The sequence below is a fragment of the Syngnathus acus genome, chromosome 3 (assembly GCF_901709675.1).
Source record: "Syngnathus acus chromosome 3, fSynAcu1.2, whole genome shotgun sequence".
NCBI classification, from domain to species: Eukaryota; Metazoa; Chordata; class Actinopteri; order Syngnathiformes; family Syngnathidae; genus Syngnathus; species Syngnathus acus.
This window is the reverse complement of record NC_051089.1, coordinates 9,468,205-9,487,325: the sequence shown is the minus strand read 5'-3', so window position 1 is coordinate 9,487,325 and position 19,121 is coordinate 9,468,205. Positions and strand designations below refer to the sequence as shown.

General features: G+C 39.9%; 3 protein-coding genes and 1 long non-coding RNA gene across 7 annotated transcripts; 3 read left to right on the top strand and 1 right to left on the bottom strand.

The window, feature by feature from the left end:
* Positions 1 to 73: 73 nt before the first annotated feature.
* pigb (phosphatidylinositol glycan anchor biosynthesis, class B) lies at positions 74 to 4,797 on the bottom strand. 3 transcript variants are annotated; one of them, XM_037248398.1, is made up of 13 exons: positions 4,675 to 4,797; positions 3,182 to 3,345; positions 2,847 to 2,970; positions 2,582 to 2,699; positions 2,406 to 2,510; positions 2,194 to 2,324; positions 1,967 to 2,107; positions 1,832 to 1,883; positions 1,198 to 1,409; positions 1,054 to 1,118; positions 681 to 885; positions 429 to 606; positions 74 to 361 (listed from the first exon to the last, which is right to left on the bottom strand). In XM_037248398.1, exons 2-13 carry the CDS (start codon positions 3,291 to 3,293, stop codon positions 248 to 250), a joined length of 1,557 nt encoding a protein of 518 aa, XP_037104293.1. In that variant the 5' UTR covers positions 3,294 to 3,345; positions 4,675 to 4,797; the 3' UTR covers positions 74 to 247. The 3 variants fall into 3 exon arrangements, with proteins under 3 accessions (XP_037104293.1, XP_037104292.1, XP_037104294.1); XM_037248397.1 differs by lacking the exon at positions 4,675 to 4,797 and adding an exon at positions 3,757 to 4,028; XM_037248399.1 differs by lacking the exons at positions 2,582 to 2,699; positions 3,182 to 3,345; positions 4,675 to 4,797 and adding an exon at positions 2,731 to 2,810 and having other exon boundaries at positions 2,878 to 2,970.
* Positions 4,629 to 5,249, top strand: LOC119121044. Its single transcript, XR_005097608.1, has 2 exons — positions 4,629 to 4,797; positions 4,964 to 5,249. It is a non-coding gene; the product is annotated as an uncharacterized LOC119121044 (long non-coding RNA).
* Positions 5,250 to 6,128: 879 nt separating this feature from the next.
* On the top strand, positions 6,129 to 13,207 carry rab27a (RAB27A, member RAS oncogene family). Of its 2 annotated transcripts, none has more exons than XM_037248401.1 (6): positions 6,129 to 6,332; positions 10,436 to 10,604; positions 11,113 to 11,198; positions 11,295 to 11,398; positions 11,740 to 11,863; positions 12,230 to 13,207. In XM_037248401.1, the coding sequence occupies exons 2-6, from the start codon at positions 10,452 to 10,454 to the stop codon at positions 12,423 to 12,425; spliced, it is 663 nt and encodes a 220-aa protein (XP_037104296.1). In that variant the 5' UTR covers positions 6,129 to 6,332; positions 10,436 to 10,451; the 3' UTR covers positions 12,426 to 13,207. The 2 variants fall into 2 exon arrangements, with proteins under 2 accessions (XP_037104296.1, XP_037104297.1); XM_037248402.1 differs by lacking the exon at positions 6,129 to 6,332 and adding an exon at positions 7,572 to 7,704.
* A 429-nt stretch (positions 13,208 to 13,636) lies between these two features.
* vrk3 (VRK serine/threonine kinase 3) lies at positions 13,637 to 19,034 on the top strand. Its single transcript, XM_037248396.1, has 16 exons — positions 13,637 to 13,722; positions 14,482 to 14,681; positions 14,793 to 14,903; positions 15,100 to 15,201; positions 15,284 to 15,427; positions 15,614 to 15,751; positions 15,834 to 15,889; positions 16,076 to 16,142; positions 16,235 to 16,316; positions 16,386 to 16,482; positions 16,563 to 16,655; positions 16,784 to 16,916; positions 17,084 to 17,201; positions 17,307 to 17,365; positions 17,438 to 17,911; positions 18,589 to 19,034. The coding sequence occupies exons 1-15, from the start codon at positions 13,703 to 13,705 to the stop codon at positions 17,572 to 17,574; spliced, it is 1,557 nt and encodes a 518-aa protein (XP_037104291.1). The 5' UTR covers positions 13,637 to 13,702; the 3' UTR covers positions 17,575 to 17,911; positions 18,589 to 19,034.
* The last annotated feature ends 87 nt before the right edge of the window (positions 19,035 to 19,121 follow it).

The window sequence follows — 19,121 nt, the reverse complement described above, 5'->3', positions numbered from 1 at the left end:
TTCAGATTTTTTAATTCACTTAAAAATACCAAATTAAATTATTAAATAATCATTCAAATAAACAAACGTGACAATCAGTAAATGATCTATGTGTATTCCTCACGGCTCAATTGTATTGTTTTTTTGAATCATTAAAAAATACCAAATTAAATGGAAAATGAACAGAACATGAGGTTACCTCCAGACTTTTTAAAGATGGAGAGAATATTAGAGCCATCTAATAGCCACCGAGATGTTCCCATGGTTGTCAGTATCTTTCATAAATATAGATTCTTCTTCCAACTTTTCCTTCAGGAACATGAGTGTGAAATAAATCAGCCGTTTTCGTGAAGTTATTGTCCCGCAGAAACACAGAGATCTCCTACAACATAAAATGCATTCGGTCATTTGTCCGCTTTAGCTTTCGACAAATGCGATGCCACATTTACCTTCTCCAAGACGTCAAAGAGAACCAAGTGAGTAGGCTGCGACTGCGCGTCTGGAAAGGAAGTCCGGAGCCACAGAAGCGGATCATGGTAGAACCTGTCCGCTTCGTCGACGTGGCCAACTTGGCCAAGATCAGGCGGGCACTCGAGAAATGCCATCTTTAGTGGACAGTGGACGTGGCTGCAAGGTGACAGAAAACTTTCAACATTGTGTACTTGTTACCAGGCCCCCAAGCCAGATGGCGCATTTGGCACCTGTAGTAAGGCGTTGAGTGGCAAGGCATGAGGAAGCGGACGTCTGCCTCGGATACGTTGTGGCAAAGTCCACGGACATGGCTCATGACGTCCAGAGCGCCGCGCTGGTGAATCAGACCCGTGTAGAGAGCTATGAGCAGGTTGGAGGCCAACAAACCACCGGCGGCTGCTCGTCGCCAAGCTCTCAGATGAGCCATCGCTACACCTGTTAACAAAAGCACATGAATGTATTTGATAAAATTTCTGAAGAAATTGTTTTAGTTGCACATCTTAAATGAAAAGATACATTTCCCGGTGCATTCTTTGTAGCAGAAGATTTAATACAGGAATGGAATCAACACTTTTGTAAACATTTGAAATAATAAGGACTTACCACAGAAGATAAAACAGAAAGGAAGCACAGGGTAGATGAATCGAAACTCCTTGTGAGGAAGCAGGCTAAAAACATTTCAAGTAGGTCCAAGGTGACTAGGATTCACATTAGTGGAGAACAAGTGAGAGAATTCCGACGCTTTACCTATATGCCCCAATGGTCCATGTAATGGCCACCAGGAGGATTTTGTATTTTCGGAAAGCTAGGAAGCATCCGTACAAAAAGAATGGTAGATGGGGGCCAATTATGACCGGGAAGCCCTGAGTGAGGTACCAGTGCCAAGGGTGGGTGCCGTAAAAGTCGGCCACACTGTGGAAGACGTTCAACTTCAGGAAGTTGAACTGCACAAAGACCCACTATAAAAGAGAAGAGAAAACAACCGATGATCCAAAAACATCCTTTCATTAACACACTATCGATCTGTCCTTGAGACAAGGCACATACAAGAATACAAATTGGCACAACATGTTGAGTGAACCCCCACTATTTCCCAGTAGATAAGAAATCAGCCCTTCTGTGAAGAACAAACATCTGCAATGATTGAGCTCCCCTAAAAGGTTTTACGCTGTACTGTAACTGCCACAAGATGCCACAGGGTAGCGCCAAAGGCCCAATCACCTCTAGATAAGGCTCTATTGTGGCGAGAAGCAAGGTACACCCTGGACTGGTGGCCAGACCAGGACCTCTCCACTGCGAGATAAGTCGTGTCATGCTGATCCACAACCGTGCCTTTCTAGTTCATACAAATTAAGCAATTTCATGACAATGTACGTTTCACCTTTTCATAGAAGATGCAGTCGATTATGGTTGAAATCACAACGGCTGTAACCCTAAAACACAAAACACAGTGTTACTATTAAGCAAACAAACATGAACCTGAAACATGCAGCTGTGAAATCCAAATGCAACTAACCCGATGGGAATGTAGTCATGAACCATGAGCTTCAGTTTGTTTTTGTCCTGCCAGAAGTGATAAGCCACTAACGGAAGCCAGACAATCAGTGCCGTCGTTCGAACAATGATCGCCAAGGCAACAAGGCTCAAATACTTTTTACTTGAAGGGGACAAAAAACACAAAACAAGGTGTCAGCCAAGAACCGAAGGCACATCGAGAAAGACGGACGTTTACGTCAAGTAGACCTGCTGCTTGTTTTGGATCCTGGCAGGGGGAAGTAGCACAGAGCCAGGTAAGTGATGTTGGTCTCCGCGCTGTTGCTTAGCGTTCTGGTGCAGCAGAACCACGTGAACCACGAGCACAGATGGCAGAAGAACTGCACACGCACGGGAGGGAACACAGTCAACATCCAACAGAAGTGACATTCAACCTGAAAAAAGACGCGTACTGTCGTTACCGTCCATTTTGCCGTTTTGTGATCTTCCAGCGTTTTCATGAAGAAAAAGAATTTAACGTCCACAAAAGCAGTGACGAGTGCATGAAGTAGTCGGGGCATCCATATCTGCAGGGAAAACAAAGTCATTCAAAAAACAAATCATATCTGGGCAGACAAAAACTGTAGCCGACACTTTCCAGCAGATAAACGGAGTCGCAGTGTATCCAGTGCAGGACTTTATAGATGATGGCAAAAAAGAGTGGATAGGTGAAGCCTCTTATGCCTTCCTTCCATTCCCATGTCAGATGGCCATAAGTCACATTGTTAAGTTTTTTTTTTAACAAACTTGATTGTAAATCTAATTTCCTGGGGCCGGGTCGGGGTTATGTACTCGATCTCATGTCTTGATGCCCAGGAGGACAAAAACTAAAAAAATTTGAATGATTTGAGTTGAAAGGATATTTGAAAACCATGTGATGGGCGACTTCTACACCCTGCCAGTACTCATCCGGGACAAAGCTGGTCTGAACCAGGAAACAGTTCAAGGCACGAAAAAGGACACAAAACGCAGCAACCCTCAGCACTTCTGTATGGAGAGGGGGAAAAAAATTACAGTAGAGTGAAAAACCACAATTACCAGAGTTGGGAATAACAGCTTTACAAAATGCTGGCATTAGCATGTTGTTATCAATTTACAGTTAATGTAATGAATTACTTCATTCAAACATTTCAACGTTGCTAGCCAAAGTGAAATATGGCACATTATGCACTGAACAGATTCCAACAAGGTAGCCCACCTGTCTTATCATGAGTGTCAATCTCCTTTGTGTACAATACGGACTTTCTTTTCCTTAGTTTGACATCCTCCTTGCTTGTCCTGAACGTCAAACGCTGTCTGAAAGTCTCCATATGTTGTCGTCGTGTCCTTAGGTGTGAATGCTGAAGACATGTGTTTACCTGTCTGGTGAGAGATAAAAGTGGAAATTAAAAAGATGTACAAAAGATGTGACGTTGAAGACTGGAAAATGTCAAGACAGACAATGGCAACTTTAAAACGATCTCAAAAGTTAGTAGATAAGCTTGAAATCTGAAACTAAACAACATTTTTAAAAGGATAATTTACCTCTTGTAACATTGTGTAATAACAATAACGTAAAGAATGAATTATAATCTTTAAAGGGCCACATTATACTAAATCAACGTTTTAAAGCATTTTGCTAATTGCTCACCAAAAAAAACTACATACAATACAGGTGTACCGTCAAAAAATAGAAGAAAAAAATACTCATACTCCCTTGGTTTCCCTTAGTTTAACTTGTTATCGTGCTTATTGTTGGCATAAGACTTTTTTTCTTAAAATTGTTTTACTTACCCGATTTTAACTTTTGTACGATGCTAAGCCTGGGGTGGAAGCCGACTACCACTGGAGCTAGCATGTCATACTCTGGGAACGACTTCTATCCAATGCATCCATCCAGAAGTGTTTGATCACGTTAGTTTGCACAGTAGAATTCTTTTACAAGAGTTGCACTGAGGGACACCGTCATTTATTTTAACAAAGTTACGCACACATTTAATCAGCGCGCGTACTCTCCATGCAGGAAGTGAATGGGCACGCGCACTTCTTTCAGATTTTCGGTAGCGTAGACGCAACTCGGCGTATTACTGCCCTCCACAGCTATAATGTTGCAATTACATTTTGAACTTCGGAAATCCTTTTTCTAAAAAAAGGAAATAAAACAACAGAATTGCCAAAATAATTCATAATGGTGAAAATAAAATAAATAGAAAATATAGTAGAAAAAAGGCATTAAAATCTATATAATTTCTTATCTAATTGTATTTATATATTTATTTTTGTATTTATTTCACTATTTGATTTTAATTCTTAAATATTATATTGTATTTTTTTGTAACTTTTTAAAATATTTTTTGGCGTTTTTATTTCCATGTATGTTCAATTTATTTTTAATCAATTTTATTCGTTTTTATTTTAACTTTCATTTATGTAGTTTTTCTTTTGGTAATTTTCGTCCTGCAATATGAAGGACCAAAACTGACGATATCAAATTAAATAATAAAAGTGAAAATGAATATAAAAATATAGAATTTAAAACCAAAACAGATTTTCCGTAGGTATGAATGGTTGTTTTTTAAGATTATGATCATTTGCATTTGAATGAATGGTAATCGCCTGACAACTAGGTGCACTGTACATTTCTGTCCAGCAGGGGTCAATGTCTAACTCGTTGGAGTTTATTTTGTATTCCATAAAGGAGAAGAAGCTCACGCGCTGCTTGCTAGCACAGGTCTTCTCGATGCCCTTCTTGTTGAGGATTTTGTAACGTCGTGGGGGGGTTTCCTCTCCCTCGTCTCTTGTACATTGCAGTCACATGGTTTGGATGTTTTCTTGGTGAGTTTAAATAGCACCGAAACTATTGGTAATCTGTAATCAAATAAGTCAACATGTCACTCAAGACAGCTCTAGTTATACTTGCAGCCATTAAGCAAACGTGCAATGTCTCGCGATATCTTACGTGAAAGTGTTTTGTTTTTCTAATATCTTCCTATTTTTCCAGGACCACCTTGTGCTCTCTACACTTAAGGGGCTAATTGTGGGGCTAAAGGGATGCTTCGAAGAAAAATCCCTTTCACACAGATGGCTTTTGCCACAGTGCTTGGAATGGCTGGTGGTTTCTATATCTACAGACCTTACTTTGACGCAGTGCCAAAAACCACAACGCCACAGAACCAGGATGTGGCACTACAATCGAACAGAACTGGTGGAAAGAATTCATCAAGCTAAAATATTACAATGGAATAAACCAACAAAGTTCTGGAAGTAAATAAACATATTTATCACAATGTTGGTAGTGTCATGTGTCTTGAGCCTCAAGTGTCATGAATTGGGTCCAGCTAAAACTTTACACCAAGCACCCATAGAAATATTAAGTTTGCCAAGTACCACCCCAATGACAAAAATGAAAATGCAATAGCAAAAACAGAGGGCTCCCCCTCCTAAAAAGTAAACGATTTAATATTTCTTAAACATTGCACTTACATTAGAAAACACTGTACTTAAACAGTGTTAATTGACAATACATTGCACATAAAGTGAATTAAAAACGACCTAAAAAACAGTAAAAATAGCGATAATGAGAAAATGATAGTAATAGTTCTAAAATATTGAATGTAAATCAATGTGATCATTTATGAATTCTAACAGGGGGACTAAAATTGAAAAAACTTGTTAACATACTGAAGCATGAAAATGCTTTACAGAATAAAACCAAATGATCTTGCATTCATTAAAGAATGACTGGCCTTTTCATTCATTTTAAATGTATTTATTTCTCTATTGCTGTATAAGAGGGAAGGTCAAATCGTTGTTTTTACAGGCACACACAGGCACTGGGAACTTGTGGGAACAGGGGGGACGTGGCCCCCAAGTTCCAAAATCCCATCTGCGCCTCTGGTCGTTTGAGACTTATTTAAGTCCACTGCCTGTGCAAACTTTTGGATCAATTTATTAAGTTAAAAATCTTTAATTGCACATTTGCTGTTTTTAATTGTGTTTCTAGCAGTACTGCTCAAACCGTTATTTAACTTGTGTCGGCTCACTTTCTCTTCGGCCGTCTCAGTTAGTAATGGTTACAAGAAGGCTACCCTGTACTACTGTGTTCACCGGGCATGTTTAGAAACGTTTCCCCGAAGTAGGACGGTGATGAAATTGACAAGTCGGAGCCGGCGGGGAGGAGGAGCTGCTCTTTCTTGCTCAACTCAGTATTTTGCTTCGCCAAATGAACTGGTCGCAGTTAACCAACCTGCATGACATCCCATGGCTCATTGGTGACGCGAAAGATAAATTCACTTCATTTCTCCTCGGAAGAGTTAGTCTATTTCTTTATACCTGGCGACCTTGTTTTTCATTCTTCCAAGCAACACTCGGTGAGTTAAGTCAGTCAGCCATCAGGAAATGTCAGCAAGTAGCATCCGTTTTCGGCTAACATTTCCTTCTGGTACCTTGTAATCTTTCTCCACGATTGTTTGACATTTCTGCAACATAGTAGTACAATTTTGCATGACAGCCACTGTGCACCGGTTGACGTTTGGCACGCCTTGTAATAACACTGAAGCGATCAATTTGAACTAGTTTACTTTTATCGCACAGTTGCTTAGTTTTGCATCACTAGTATTGTCTTCTCCTTCACTAGTTAGTTATTAAGAACTCTAGTCAAGCGACAACAAGAAAGACTAATTATAATGTCAAGTTTAAACTTGTTGCACTGCACAGTGCACACCCATGTCGATGAGTTTTGCCTAACTCGTAACGTTGTTGTCCTTCTTGTATACCGTAGTTGACTTACTATATTAGTGAGGACCAAGACTATACTAGTACATGGACCTTAAAGAGACAGTGTAGAAATATACTAATAACATACGTAATAATAATATTGATTCATTAAGAAAAACATGATTAATTTTAATGATATGCAAAAAATGTGTCCTATTACATCAACATACTTTTTATTTTTAATATAATTGTAGGTCTATTAATGGCTAATATTACATGGATCGTGCTTCACCTTACAGATGACAAGTTTATTTTACACACTTTATACCATTAAGCTGAATATTATTGATAGTAAATAAATGCTGAATTATTCACCAGCTTTCATATCCAGTTTTAAGGTCCATGTAGTAGATTTGTCATCACAAGTAGGACATCTTTGGCATACTTGTAGGATGTAGTTACATGCTACTAGACAAAACTGTGTATTCGTTGGCATCTATGTGCTACTAGTACACTTCATGAAATGCATACTAGTAGAATTTGATGTCACTCATTAGTAAAACAGTTGTCAATTGGTGTACACTTGTCCTGCTTGTACCCTAAAGTTGTCTTACAAGGAGCGTACTAGTATAGTAGATGTGGTACATCAAGAATCTCAAATAAATGTGTAAACGTCCTGCCATTGTGCAGCCACATGAGGACCAGCTGAGGGTCATTACGTGTTCTATTTGTTGCACTTAATTCACTTTAGTGTTAGTTTGATGTGTTTGCGCGTGCGCGCGTGTGTGTGTGTGTGTGTGTGTCACAAGCAGTAGTTAGTGCCGCTACGTATTGTGCACATCCGGATTGCATCCTCTGATCTGGAGTGCTGCCCAGGGTGGGTCCTTTACTTCTCCTTGTCGAAATAATTAAAGCTGCTTTTTTTGTCGGCTTGCGTTGTGCTTGAAAAACCGCAGGAAAATCCCCTAAGTTTTCTCAGAAGATTTAACTTTTTTCTGTGGAACTACTTAGCCAGCACAAACTCAGGTTGGTACAGCAAAAATGTGGTTCTGTTGAACTGCTGATCCCTCATTAGGTATTACATGAAAAATGGGTGTGGTGGTTAAGGAATGAAATGTATGCCCAAGTAGTTCCATACAAACTCCTTTACTGTCTGCTGAATGTTGTCACGTTTTCAACAACCAATTCCCAACTCAATTCTAATCAATGCGATTAAATCGAATGGAAATAAGCCAACAGTTTGAGCATCATGATTCAATGGTGCAATTCAAATATTGCAATGAGATTGTTTTTCAAAATCGTTGAAGCTTCATGCAGATTGTAATGAAGCACTTGCTGAAGTTGCTCAAGATCTTGTAAACAACAAGAAAACAAGGCATTCCATAGTTTTTTTTATACAAGCCATTGTGTCATGGATTATCTGTGAAATGATCTTGTGCCATTCCACTCAATGATGCATACCAGGGCATGCTATGACGAACCATGATGTTATCGTGCATTACGGGATTAGATCATTACAATAGTTAAAAGCATCCATTGTGTTTGCTATCTCGTTCAGTGTTGTGTAACATATTGCAGGAAAGGCGTATGGTATCTCAATGGTGACTCTACTTTACTACTTGTACTGCAACATACTCATGAACTTTCAAATAAATAAGATGACAACTTGCACATGTCACCTCATGTGTTTGTGGGCAACAGAATAAACAGCAATGGCTGCATCAACACTGGATGTAAAAAGTTTACACACCTCTGTTCAAATGCCAAGATTTTGTGGCATAAAAGAGAATGACAAATTGTTTCAAAACTTTAAATGAATGTGACCTATTACCTGCACAACTCAAAAACTGTTAACGAAGGGGGAAGAAAAAATAAACAACTGAATTAATGCTAACCCTCATAAGATTGGGGCATGGCCGTGTTCATAATTAACCAAGCACATTCAATTTGAATGGGAGAACGCGCACAATAACTTTTTGTAGAGCCTCTGATGAACCTCAAATAAAACACTGATGTTCTAAATGGCTTTTAGAAGCAATGACCAAGCAAATTTTTGTTTTCATTTTCTAGGGGCTCGAGTGTGTTTAGAAATCCTGTCTGACAGGTGGAGTTTCCCAACAAGAACGGAAAGTCATGCTTGCCTGTTTGCTTCCTTTTGAGCACTGGGGAAAGAATGATAACAAGAGGTTTTTAGGTTGTTATTACCGTGGTAGTTCTGTTAGTGCTATGAACCACTGACGATTGTTTTGTCTAGCTACCTACTGACTGTGTTAGTTGCAAAAAATAAAGACAGGAAGCTTTGTTGGACCTTGTAGGAAGTGTTCCAGCAATTTAGTGAGTCTCACAGGACAATAAATAAACAATAATATAAATGAGTAAAATTAGAAAAACCTTTTTGGACATTATTCTAAAATGTATATTTGGCACAAACCCAACACTGGTCATCACCGAGTGAACACCAATCCACTGAAGCATGAAGCCGTTTTTCCTTCAGCTGGAACAGGGGCCCAAGTCAAGGTGGAAGAAACTATAAACATTCCCAAGTACTCAACAGCAGATTGGGTAGGGAGGAAGAAAATCTGTTTCATCGTTATTTGGGTCAAATTGGTTGTAGTGGTTTCCAGTACATAAGTAGTGATTTACGGTTAAGAAGGATCAGTAGCACTTTGGGATTCGAAGCTTTTAGATATGATGACAAGCTACAGTGTGGTGAAATGTGACTAATTCACCGATTTGCATGCTTAAATATACAACTCACGATAAACTAGTGTATTCCACCAGGCATTCCCCCAATTTTAAAATGAAGTTGTCCATTGAAGCAATCAAGTTGCATTACGGAATTGATTGACAGTTTTAATACATATGTTCGAATAAATGTTTCCCTAAGCAACTCAATGACCTAAATAAACCTCGCTTGGATACGGTAGAAGTCATTTTAGTGCAGTTTAACAGCAACTCAGATTTAACCGGAGCTCAGGAAATGGCAAACAATTAAATGAATATTTAATCATTGCTTGGTCATTTATCCAAGAAGATTAGAGTACGGTGATTAATTCCTGAACAGAAATATTGTATAATATCGTGTTTTGTGTAATATTGTGTACAGCATTACATATTATAATAAATGTGACAAAATAATCCATTTTGCTTTTTTGCCCCCTCAAAGTAGCCTAATGGTGGTCTTAGCCCGTGGTCCTTGGCTTGGACAAACATGCTAGTGTTAGCTTTTAGCATCACTCTGAGTGAGTTGATCATGCATCTTGGTTGCATAAAAACACCTTAAGCCGCTTATGACTCGACATAAAAGGATCAGAGGGGGGGGGGGGGTCACGGTGAAAGAATGTTAGGCTTGTTTGAATGCTTTTTTCGCACACTGGTCATATGACACGTGCACACGTTCTTTTGGCTGGAATTAGTTGAACATGTGAAGTCGTTCCCTTCATCAAATTAGTGTTCATTTTCATCCACTGATTGCCTTTGTTATGCTCTCGTGTTTTAAATCAACGACTTTGTGAAGTTATTTTAAGCATGGCTATTTTTAAGATTAAAAATATATGAAAATAAAATACATTTATATCGGATGTTAAGTACCATGAGACAACTTCTGTGGTCACTTGACACTACATAAATAGAACTGACTTGACTTTCCTGTATGTACATGATTTATACTTTGTTGCCATAGTTTGCCAATAATGTGTTTTTTAATCGTCCTATGTAGTCATTACTGTGTGACAAAATATTTTTGTGTGTGTTGTAGAAATTCATCTCTCAATATGTCTGATGGGGAATATGATTACCTCATCAAGTTCCTAGCCCTGGGAGACTCGGGTGTGGGAAAGACCAGTTTTCTCTACCAGTACACTGACGGCAAGTTCAACTCCAAGTTTATCACAACAGTGGGAATTGACTTCAGAGAAAAACGAGTGGTAAGCTGCTGCTCATCTTTAGAATTTGAGAGAGAGAAAAAAAAATACTAGTCCTGCAATGTATCTCATTCAAATCATCTACTTTGAACACGTATTTACTTTCGTTTAATCGCTTCTCTTTTTGTTATCAACTTCTGCTTTTGGACCAAGCTGGCCATTATTGAGATCCTCATCCACAGTTCACAACATACATGCTAACATATTGGTTGCAAATGCATAGACAGATACTCTAATGTTGCAGTGTAGCAAATTGAGTATATCCCAATACTAAAATCTACTTCCAAGAATTCAACCACAGTGGGAATGCATACAATTTCTTAATACATCGCCTACAGTAAAATAAATGCCATGTAACGAGAACATTTTATGAGCGGCCCTATAATTTCCTATAGCCACGGGAATCCGATTGGACATGCATTTCAACTCAATTGGAGTTGATGACTCGCTCATATTTAATGGCAGGAGGCCATACCAGCACTCCAAAAGTGACTTTATGTGTTTTCAACAGATATACGATTCCACTGGTCCCGATGGCTCCTCTGGACGAAAACAGAAGATCCACATGCAGCTGTGGGACACGGCGGGGCAGGAGAGGTAGTCGGGCTTACATTTTGGTTTGAACACTTTCTCAGTCTACTTAATAAATCGTCATTTTGTTTTTGTTGTTGCTCCTCCCCCTCTTCCTGTCAGATTTCGAAGTTTGACCACGGCTTTCTTTCGGGATGCGATGGGTTTCATTCTCTTGTTTGACCTCACCAATGAGCAAAGTTTTCTCAACGTTCGAAACTGGATGAGTAGGTCCTTTTACTGTTGCACTGCATATACAATATGAGTGGGGATAATATTAATTACGTATTTCACCATTTTGAATTTGGAATTCCCCTAAAACTTTAGAGTTCAAAGCTGACATCATTTTGCGACTTTGCAAGTTAACAATTCTACTGTATGAAGAATGAAATTGTATGACATCAACAGATTGAAGCAGATCTTTCAAGCATGAACACGGATGTATGAAAAATGGATGTACGGATATATTTTAGTTCTATTGTTGCATATTTCTTTCAATTGACAAAGTTGTTATTTATGCTATGCTACAAGTGAGACAAAGTAGGTAGTAAGTGTTTTTTTCTTTCAGGCCAGTTACAGGTTCACGCTTACTGTGAAAATCCAGACGTGATTCTGTGCGGCAACAAATGTGATCTGGCCGATCAGAGAGCCGTGAACGAGGAAGAAGCCCGAGAGCTGGCAGAAAAGTATGGGTAGGTATCACTCGCCCACCAAGCCTCTTCCTGAAATGTTTGTCAAGAAGGCAGTCCCCAACTTGTTTGCCCAAGTCAGTGAGAAGATAGCGTTAGACTAAATTGGCCCTCCTGGAAAAGTCAATATTTGTCCCCATGTGTCAAGTAGCTCACTCTGGCTCACCTGCATTGAAAGACAAATAGTGCAATGGATGAGAGCTGCATGCATAGTTTTAAAAGGCTTCTTGAGAAGATTACTAAAGTTATCTAAGAAGGGCAGTGGCATGTATCCCAAACAAATGCTTTTGTATGTTTTTTTTGTAATCATCTCCGGGTTGTTGTTCACGTTAATCCAGAGTCAACCTTACTTGTTTTACCACCCGAAAGGATCCCTTACTTTGAGACGAGTGCGGCGAATGGACAGAACGTCAGTCAGGTCGTGGACGTGCTGCTTGACTTCGTCATGAAGAGGATGGAACGATGCGTGGACAAGTCGTGGATTCCGGACGGAACCTTCCGAACAAACGGTCACAACAACGCAGATTTGGCAGAGACCTCGGAAGGAAGCAAATGTTCGTGTTAAGAGTGCGGAGGTGTCAGTGAAATACATAAAATAGGACAGAGTGGAATCTGTTTCAGTTCAAACATACCAAGTGGCTCCCCTGTAAAACTGCCGATTGGTGATATTTTGTTGGGATACCGTGTAGTCGTACTGTATGTCGCTTATTGACCTTTCCAGTCATAGATGGACATTTGTTACTTGGGGTGGTGGATATTTATGTACAATATTGCTGAAATGTCCAATTGTGAAGCTAAATTCATTTTCAGGAATATAGATGGTAATTCAGCAAAGTGAGTTGCCATACCACATAGGCCATAAATACACAATTTAAATCTCTACATGTACTTCCAGCTTATATACTTCTAGGAAAGTTTGTCCTGCTGAATTTCATGTTGCAGTTAGAATCTTGCTCAAACCTTTCAGTATTCAGATCGTTTGATATTGAGCATCAACACTTGTGCCATGTTGTTTACTCCTCCACATAAACTCTGTATGTTATCAATTCAGTTAGCTCATTTTGTTGTTATAGTAGACACAAGATACATTTTTAGCATCTCTCAGACTTGGCTAGCCATTTATGTGCAATAACAATTACAGTAGATTGTGGACTTTAATTATTTGGCATCATTGCTGTCCATAACAATAAAAAGAAATTTGTCCTGTAAGACATACAGAAACAGAGAAAAATTACAATGTCAAAAGAAAATTCATATTTTTGTGTACTGACTGTTGAATACGTCTTTCAATCTACGTACATTATACGTACATTTAAAGCAAAATATATGTAACATTCAGTTTTTTTTTTAAAATTGAAAAGCTTATTCTTGCTCTTTCGTTTGGAGAAGCAATGCAATACTTAACTGCATACTTTGCATTTCAAATTATGCTTATTTGACATGTATTTATAGACCATACGTGTGTACTTATACTCAATGTATATAATTTTATGAATCATCTTTACACTTGCAACTGTTTTACAAAGATAAAAATCACAAAAAGTATAGTTAAGGCATGCATGTTTGGTGTAAAACAGATTGCCCTTCTACTGATTTAAGTAATGAAAATACAAACAGAATTTGTGCCTTTTACATTAGAAAATTTGTTAATTTTTTTTAGAAAATATATAACGCTTTGTCCTTTTTAATAAAATGAACATGAAAAACAAGTCTTTTAAGTAGTGAATTATTCAAATCGTAGGTCCAACGGCCCGCTTGCAGTTCTCTTACATTCCCATAGGGGCAGCCTTGCTACAAAATCATTCCAGCGAAGGAGAAAATTGTAAACACAACCAGCTGATCATGGAGCGAAGATCGGAAAGGTTGTTTTTAAATCCATCTGGTTTTATACATTTTTTTTTTTTTTAGATTATAGATACAAGCTTCATCTCTTGTAGATGCTAACTACGCTAATAGCGTCGACACATTTCAGAGGATAGGAAGTTATATATTTTCGCGTAGCTCACTTGGCTCGTAATGTTGTTCACAGCGACGGACATGTTTGATCGCTGTTGTTTGCATTATTTGTTGTTATTTCAAGCTGGTTGTGGTTTTGATGTGCTATATGTTAATTGTCCTTTCACAATAACCGAACGGAATTTATCATGTACACTCACTGTACATAACTGGCATGTCAATACCGTATGTTAGCTAATCTGGGTTTGTAATAATAGCGTTGATATACAGTAGCTCTCAGACGTGACCTTCTCATCGTACAATACTGAATAAATGCCACTTCGCTACAATGCAATCACTAATCAAACCTGTTTAAGTAAATTTAATGTCGCTTCAAAATAACCACACACACGCAGCTATTAACATATAAACCGCTGGCAACCAACCATGTGACTCATTGGCGTTACAATGTCTCAAGAATGTGGACCTTAAAAATGGTAATGATATTTAATAAAAAAATATATAAAAAAAAAGCTTTCCAAATGCATGCATATGGTCCTGGTCATTTGGCACGCCTTGAGTTAGGTTGTAGAGCTGTGTTATTTTCACTTGATTCCAAACCATCTGATTGTGATATTTTATTCCTCAGCTACATTGTATGCTAATGTCTGTATGTTCTCTTGCAGAACGACGTTCCGATTCTGCCCTCAGTGCGGCGCAAAGCTGCAGTCTAGTTTTAAATTTTGTCCTTCATGTGGGGAGAAAATTCCTTGTGCCAGCGATGCATCAGCACTTGAGGCCATCAAACCGTCTCCAAATTTCCCTCCCCCTAAAGGGGATGAAGCCATTAGCCAAGCGTCCAACATATGTTACGAGGCCACAGACGGTAGGATTAACTGCACACCTAAGATGAGAATTTCTCTTTAGCAAAAGTAAAATGGTTTCATTGAGGGGGACAATTAATACCAAGCACATCAACATTTTTCTTCTTCTACAGTGCACGAAAGTGTCATTTCTCCACGCCCTGTACGTAAGACTCGTAACGCCCTCCGCCTGGACAGGGAAGTCAAATTAAATGTAAAAGAAGATCCACCTCCAGTGGCACAAGGTAATAATTACCCAGTTATTATGGTGTTTCTTTTTTTTATGTATTATCTTTTTTTTTTTAATCACGTCTCAGCTTCTTTATTCATGTACTTGTGTATCATCAAATTACTTAGGCTATTGTGGTTCTAGGCTAACGATATCACATTTATACAGATTAATAAAATTGTGATTTCCACTGGTATTTTTCTTTTTAATAGAAAACAACACGTCTTCACCAAAGCAAACTCCAGTCAAACGTGTAAAGAAGTCAACAGCTGCTGAGGCCTCCCCCTCACCCATCTTGAAATCCCCCAGACCTGGTAAGCTCGAAAGACAAAAAATAACAAACAATTCATTTTCTATGGTAGACAGCCACATCTCATCCATCAACGTTACCCACAGGAAGGGGCAGAGGAACGCTCTTGCAGCCTGCGGAAGAAGGGGAGATGACAAATGTAACCATGAGGACCGCAGCGGAATCCACTGTGGACGGCCCGCCAGTCGTTTCTCCACTTTCCTCACCAACCTCTAAATCTCCGTCCAAAGGTGAACAATACACGCGCAATGTCCACAGCAGCCTTTTTGGGTGGTGGTCTGACAGAGCCATAGTTGTGGCACTGTCCGAGCCAGTTACAGTACACGTATATTCGTATACGTGCCAAATAAAACCGATTGGAATGTTTGTCCGTGCTCTCGTTTCATCCGAATGGATGGATGTGCTCGTCTACGCAGGCAGAGGACAGAACAAAGCCAAAAAGGTGGCCGCCGTGGAGCGACTGGAGGACGGCAAGGAGCTAATGGACACCACGGGCAGGAAGTGGACGCTGGTCAAGCTGCTCAGTCAGATCCCAACAGAGCTCCTGTATGAAGGTAACGCTGCACTTGTCATGTCTGCCAGTCAATGAAAGCGCATTCCGGCTGTGCCAACTGTACAATGTGCATTTTCTCTCAGTTGTGCCCAAAGGCTCAACGACCTCCTCGAAGGAATCCGCTTATATCCTTAAATTGGTGAGTAGAATATTTCGTTTTGAAACAAAACTCAGCCGGCGCCGCACACTTGGCCACTGACCCTCACACACATAATGAACTCGCTGCAATTTAAGAACTGTGGAAATATTTTGAGACGCCGCAACTTTTCTGCAACCACAACGATATCCAAGTCTTTGAGTAAAGAGCTGAGCGTCTGAATTCCAGGGTGCCGTACGAGGAAGAATCTACAAGGAGCAGAACTTCCTGCAGAGGGCTGCAAAGCCTTCATATGGTGAGCATTTGATTTTACAAAAAAATAAATGGTTAGTGTGTCAATTAAAGTAAAATTGTTGGGTGATACGTGAATGTGCATGTTCCCTGTAGTGAACAAGTGGATCAGACAACACGGCTTGGACTTCCTTGGAATTCCTTCCTGCGTCAGCTTCGGTCACACAGATTCTTACAGGTGCGCCTATCAACTTTGCAACCAGGCTCTCACATTCCGTTTGCAGAGAGTGGCTAACCATTTTTGTAGGTTCTTGGTTTTTCCCGCCATGGGCCAGTCGCTTCACTCCATCATGGACAACAATCATCTTCCCGAGAAGACGGTCATCCATCTTGCCTGCAGAATAGTGAGCGAGCATCCTTTGCCCAGTTTGCCCCCCCTCGCCCTTGACGCTTGAAGCCGACGTGTTGTGCGTCCCTTTTGCAGTTGGATGTACTGCACTACATCCATTCCAACGAGTACGTGCACGCGGACATCAACGCTGAAAACATCTACATCCAAGCGGGATACCCCACGCAGGTCGGGAGAACGCTCGCTAAGACTGGCTTCTGTGTGGAGCACCCACTGCGGTGTCTGAGTGTGCGTGTGCTTCTGTCTTGCATTTGCATACGTCTATGTGTCTTGTTTTTTTGTGTTTCTGCCTTCAGATATTTTTAGTGGGATACTATCACACCTCGCGCTACTGTCCCGGTGGACGCCACGTGGTACATCGCCAAGGCTTCCAAGAGCCACACGAAGGATCGCTGGAATTCATCAGCATTGATTCTCATGCCGGAGCAGGTGAGTTCACATTCTTAGACTTGCCCCCATATGTGGCATAAGGGCACCAATGTAAACCACAACAAACCCTCCACCTGAACTTTTAAGGAGTATTTTGGGGGGAGGTGCTACTTACTCTGTGTTTAAAGCTTAAGAAGCAGCGCTTAATTCAAGATGTGTTCTTTTAGCGCCGTCACGGCGCAGTGACCTGCAGTCTCTGGCCTACTGCATGCTGCAGTGGCACACGGGCAAGCTGCCGTGGAGCGCTCTCACTGATCCCGACCAGGTTTCTTGCCTCAAACAGAGGTGAGCCTTTGTTTTGGTATTTGAAACTGTTCTTAATTTTTGGGCTGCATGTTTTGTACTGTTGTTACGGTGTATTCTCTCATACTATATGTGTTGTTATTTCAGATACTTAGACGACGTTCCAGCACTGTTGAGTTACTGTTTCGGAAAGAATAAAGTTTCGAGTAAGTAAATATTTATAATGTTCACAGCAAGTCAGTGATTAAAAGCTTGCACCTTCATGTTTTGTTACTTAGGTACATTTCAGAGCTACGTGAGCTCGGTGGCCAATCTGCAGTACACGGATCAGCCGGACTACTCGGAACTGAAAGCCACGCTCGCCATAGCTTTGTCGCATATGGGGGGCTCAGTGAAAAGCGCCCTCACGTTTTAGCAAAGAATGTAAAGGAGGACACAATGTGAATTGCAAATATTTCACAATGCCGTGAAGACTGACTGCGGATATAAAATAAGGGTTTTAATTCTCACTTCAGTGTTTATTTTTATAGTTTTTATTGATTTAATGCAGCTGCTAGTGAAACTAGTGTCATGATTGGATGTATAATTAAATTGCAGCCTTTTACCTTAAAGCAGGGGTCGGGAACCTTTTTGGCGGACAGTCATAAATGCCCATTTTTTAAAAATAGTTTCCTGTGAGAGCCATACCATTAAAAAAGGATGGGCTAACTACAATTAAATGCATGTATTTTAATAAGACCAACGATTTTTGAGTGTACTAATGTATTCTTTTTAATATTTTTTTCTATATTGAAGCTTAGAAAAAAACACTCACCATTAATGAGACTTCTGGGGCTGCATCGTTTTGCTGATGGCTTTGTAGTCCGGTTGATATGCGGTGAGGTTGAGCTTCATGCAGGCGTTGAGGCTCTCCTCATCAGAGGCATGTCTTTTATCCCTTTGAGTATCTTTTCTTTATCTGTGAAGTCGTCAAAAAGTTCATTAGCCACATCAAGCATAAATGTTGAAATACTCGCCATCAGTGAATGGCTTTCCGTTCCTCACAATTGCTAATGCGCCAGTAAAACGAGCTGAATTAAAGTCACCTTGTTTGGTCCGTACACGGAGTTGCTGTTGACTAGCTTGGTATTTGGTTGCAAATGTAGCAGGTCGTGTCTCAAAATGGCGCTTGATATTGGAGGGTTTCATTGATGCAATTTTGTCATTGCATATGAGGCACGTAGCAAAGCCTCCTCTCTCCACAAAATGCGAATTCTTCGGTCCACTCACTCTGAAAAGTTCGGTAATCGTCGTCTTTTTTACTCTTCGCCATCTTTCTTGCTAGCCTGGCACACACTAGCTAGCTAGCTGAAATTTGAAATAAAGCGGCCCCGTATTGTCCAATAAAAATCGCGCTTTTTTTGTCCGACCTGGCGACACCGAAGGGCAGCTGAGATTGGTTGATATGACGCAACCGTGGATTTCAGACGTGATCATATTTTATATTTTGAAAGCTAATTTAATATTTTGATTTCAGTAGATCTATTTTTTACTTTGATAATGTAACAAAATTATTTATGACTTCAAACAAACGCAGTCACCAAAAGAGCCATATATGGCTCGCGAGCCATAGGTTCCCGACCCCTGCTTTAAATTATATGCAGGAATATGCTCATATATATCATATTCGTATTGAAATATGGTGTCTGCATATAACATGACAGGCAAGTTTGTTTTTTTAATTGGATCTTTCTGAGCTGTTGTTTTTCACAGAATGTGTTATTTAATGTTTCAATTGTGATTTTAATGCTCTTTGTAGTTTGCATATTCACATTTGATGCACTGGTTTTGATAGTTTGCTTTTTTTTCTTAAATGTTGCGTTGTCTACAAACGCTTCCCTGGAACCATCCACAGATTGACCATCTTGCAACGAAAATAAACATGTTTTTTGCAAACAGTCTTATATTGGAGTAAATTCAAGA

Coding starts and splice junctions, on each gene's coding strand:
- pigb (XM_037248398.1), bottom strand. CDS start 3,293: ATGGAGACTTTCAGACAGCGTTTGACGTTCAGGACAAGCAAGGAGGAT. Junction 2,108..2,193: donor GGATCCAAAACAAGCAGCAG/GTCTACTTGACG, acceptor GTCCCCTTCAAG/TAAAAAGTATTTGAGCCTTG. Junction 362..428: donor TCTTTGACGTCTTGGAGAAG/GTAAATGTGGCA, acceptor TTTATGTTGTAG/GAGATCTCTGTGTTTCTGCG.
- vrk3 (XM_037248396.1), top strand. CDS start 13,703: ATGGAGCGAAGATCGGAAAG. Junction 16,143..16,234: donor GGCTGCAAAGCCTTCATATG/GTGAGCATTTGA, acceptor TGTTCCCTGTAG/TGAACAAGTGGATCAGACAA. Junction 17,366..17,437: donor CGGAAAGAATAAAGTTTCGA/GTAAGTAAATAT, acceptor TTTGTTACTTAG/GTACATTTCAGAGCTACGTG.
- rab27a (XM_037248401.1), top strand. CDS start 10,452: ATGTCTGATGGGGAATATGATTACCTCATCAAGTTCCTAGCCCTGGGA. Junction 10,605..11,112: donor ACTTCAGAGAAAAACGAGTG/GTAAGCTGCTGC, acceptor TGTTTTCAACAG/ATATACGATTCCACTGGTCC. Junction 11,864..12,229: donor GAGCTGGCAGAAAAGTATGG/GTAGGTATCACT, acceptor ACCACCCGAAAG/GATCCCTTACTTTGAGACGA.